At 30.7% G+C, this 1,662-nt stretch overlaps 1 protein-coding gene across 2 annotated transcripts in view; it reads left to right on the top strand.

Annotated features, from left to right (window-relative positions):
* Positions 478-1,662, top strand: part of LOC107609924 (protein DMR6-LIKE OXYGENASE 2) — a 9,668-nt gene continuing 8,483 nt past the window's right edge. For both annotated transcript variants that reach the window (XM_021108023.1, XM_016311980.2), the window contains exon 1: positions 478-799. In XM_021108023.1, coding sequence (XP_020963682.1) covers positions 551-799 — 249 coding nt within the window. In that variant the 5' untranslated portion in view covers positions 478-550. The remainder of the gene's footprint in view (positions 800-1,662) is intronic.

Raw genomic sequence — 1,662 nt, 5'->3', positions numbered from 1 at the left:
CTCCAACCATATAATCTAACAACTGTCTTGACTCGCAAGTCCTCAATCTATCTCACAATTCGTACCAGAGACTTCTAGTACAGATTCTAAAAATAAAAACCTAATCAGTTGTATTTTTATAGAATAAAATATAAAGATACATAAAATATTGTCTTCATGTTTTGGCATTTTTGTCTGGAAACACAGATTCCGCAATGAACCTTACTAAACTCGAAAAAGTTTAATCACGATCGAAGCAACCCCACAAAGGCACAAACTATTGGTGTGTGATATAATGTCCCCACGCACTCCCAGGTTTGAAAAATCTCAGCCTTTTAAATTGTTCAACGATTTTCATGCGTGTGATCCTAGCTAATAAGAACCTTATGTTAAATTTGCGAAAATATTTTGATTGAGACAATAAAGTAAACGAATACCACACTGCATATTGCATACTTGTTATAACTCATGCCTACTTTACTCCGCTATTTAAGTCGCAAGAGGAGTAGCTACTAACATCATATAATCATTCACGTTTCTGTGGAGTTTAAAACGAAATTAAAAGAGAGAGATGTTGAGTGTTAAGAAGGTAGCTGAATCATGTGTTAGTAGTAGTAAATTGGAGCGTATTCCCTCAAAATATATGTATTTGAAAAATAAGAGCGACGAGGACTCCGTTATTTTGTGTGATGAAGAAGCTCAGAATATTACAATTCCAACAATTGATTTCTCCCACCTTATCTCTTCCAACCCCACTCAACGTTCCAAGGAAATCCAACAATTAGGCCGCGCCTGCACCGACTGGGGTTTCTTTATGGTAACAATATTTAATCCAGTACTGCTATATATTCAAATTTTTTTATGAATTAAATTTAATAAATTAAATAATAAAATTTAAAATAATATTAATATAACAGTTTTTGTTATGTTAAACTAACAACTTTATTTATAAATATTCTTTTTAACGTATTGTGTGATAAATTGGGATATCGCTCCTCGATTTAAGAGCGAAATCAGAGGAGATCAGATCATCCATATTCGCATGCAAATCGGGAAAGCAACGTCCGATTTGTTGTTAGAAGCTGTGCTTTATTATAGAATATAGAGGGTTATGAAAATCGGAGAAGAGGAATGTTAGGAGCTAGCAATTTTGGTGTTTTGTAACCATCAATTGGTCATTAATAGTGCTTTTAATGGTGTGAGATTATATCTAATAATAAAAAATCATTCACTTTTATTTTGATGGTTAAGTGTTGGCCAAGAAATACAAAAATTACTGGCCTTAGACTTTTCTATTGGAGAATACTACTCTAATGTGTGCACTACAACATCAAATTGGGTATTGTTGTTGCTACAAATCGAAATGATTTAATCTGATTTTGTTCGAAAATCGCGAAACAATTCCTCAATTTATCATAGATAAATAATATAAAGTTAGATTTATAGTATCAAATATCTTTTCATGTGCAATAATTTTTTTTCAATAGTTGAATTCTAACTTCTTACTATTTAGATTAATCTAATAAAACTTCATAAAAGTTAAAATTAATTCGATAGGTCATCATTATTGACACTTTAATTTTATGTATATTATAGTTTTTAAAATACAACTCAATAAGGCTGCTACAAAATTACACAACTAACGATGCATGTTTTAATTTTCTAAAATTTAATAAGTTGAAT

Source organism: Arachis ipaensis, chromosome B07 (assembly GCF_000816755.2).
Source record: "Arachis ipaensis cultivar K30076 chromosome B07, Araip1.1, whole genome shotgun sequence".
NCBI classification, from domain to species: Eukaryota; Viridiplantae; Streptophyta; class Magnoliopsida; order Fabales; family Fabaceae; genus Arachis; species Arachis ipaensis.
This window is presented reverse-complemented; position numbering and strand designations above follow the sequence as displayed.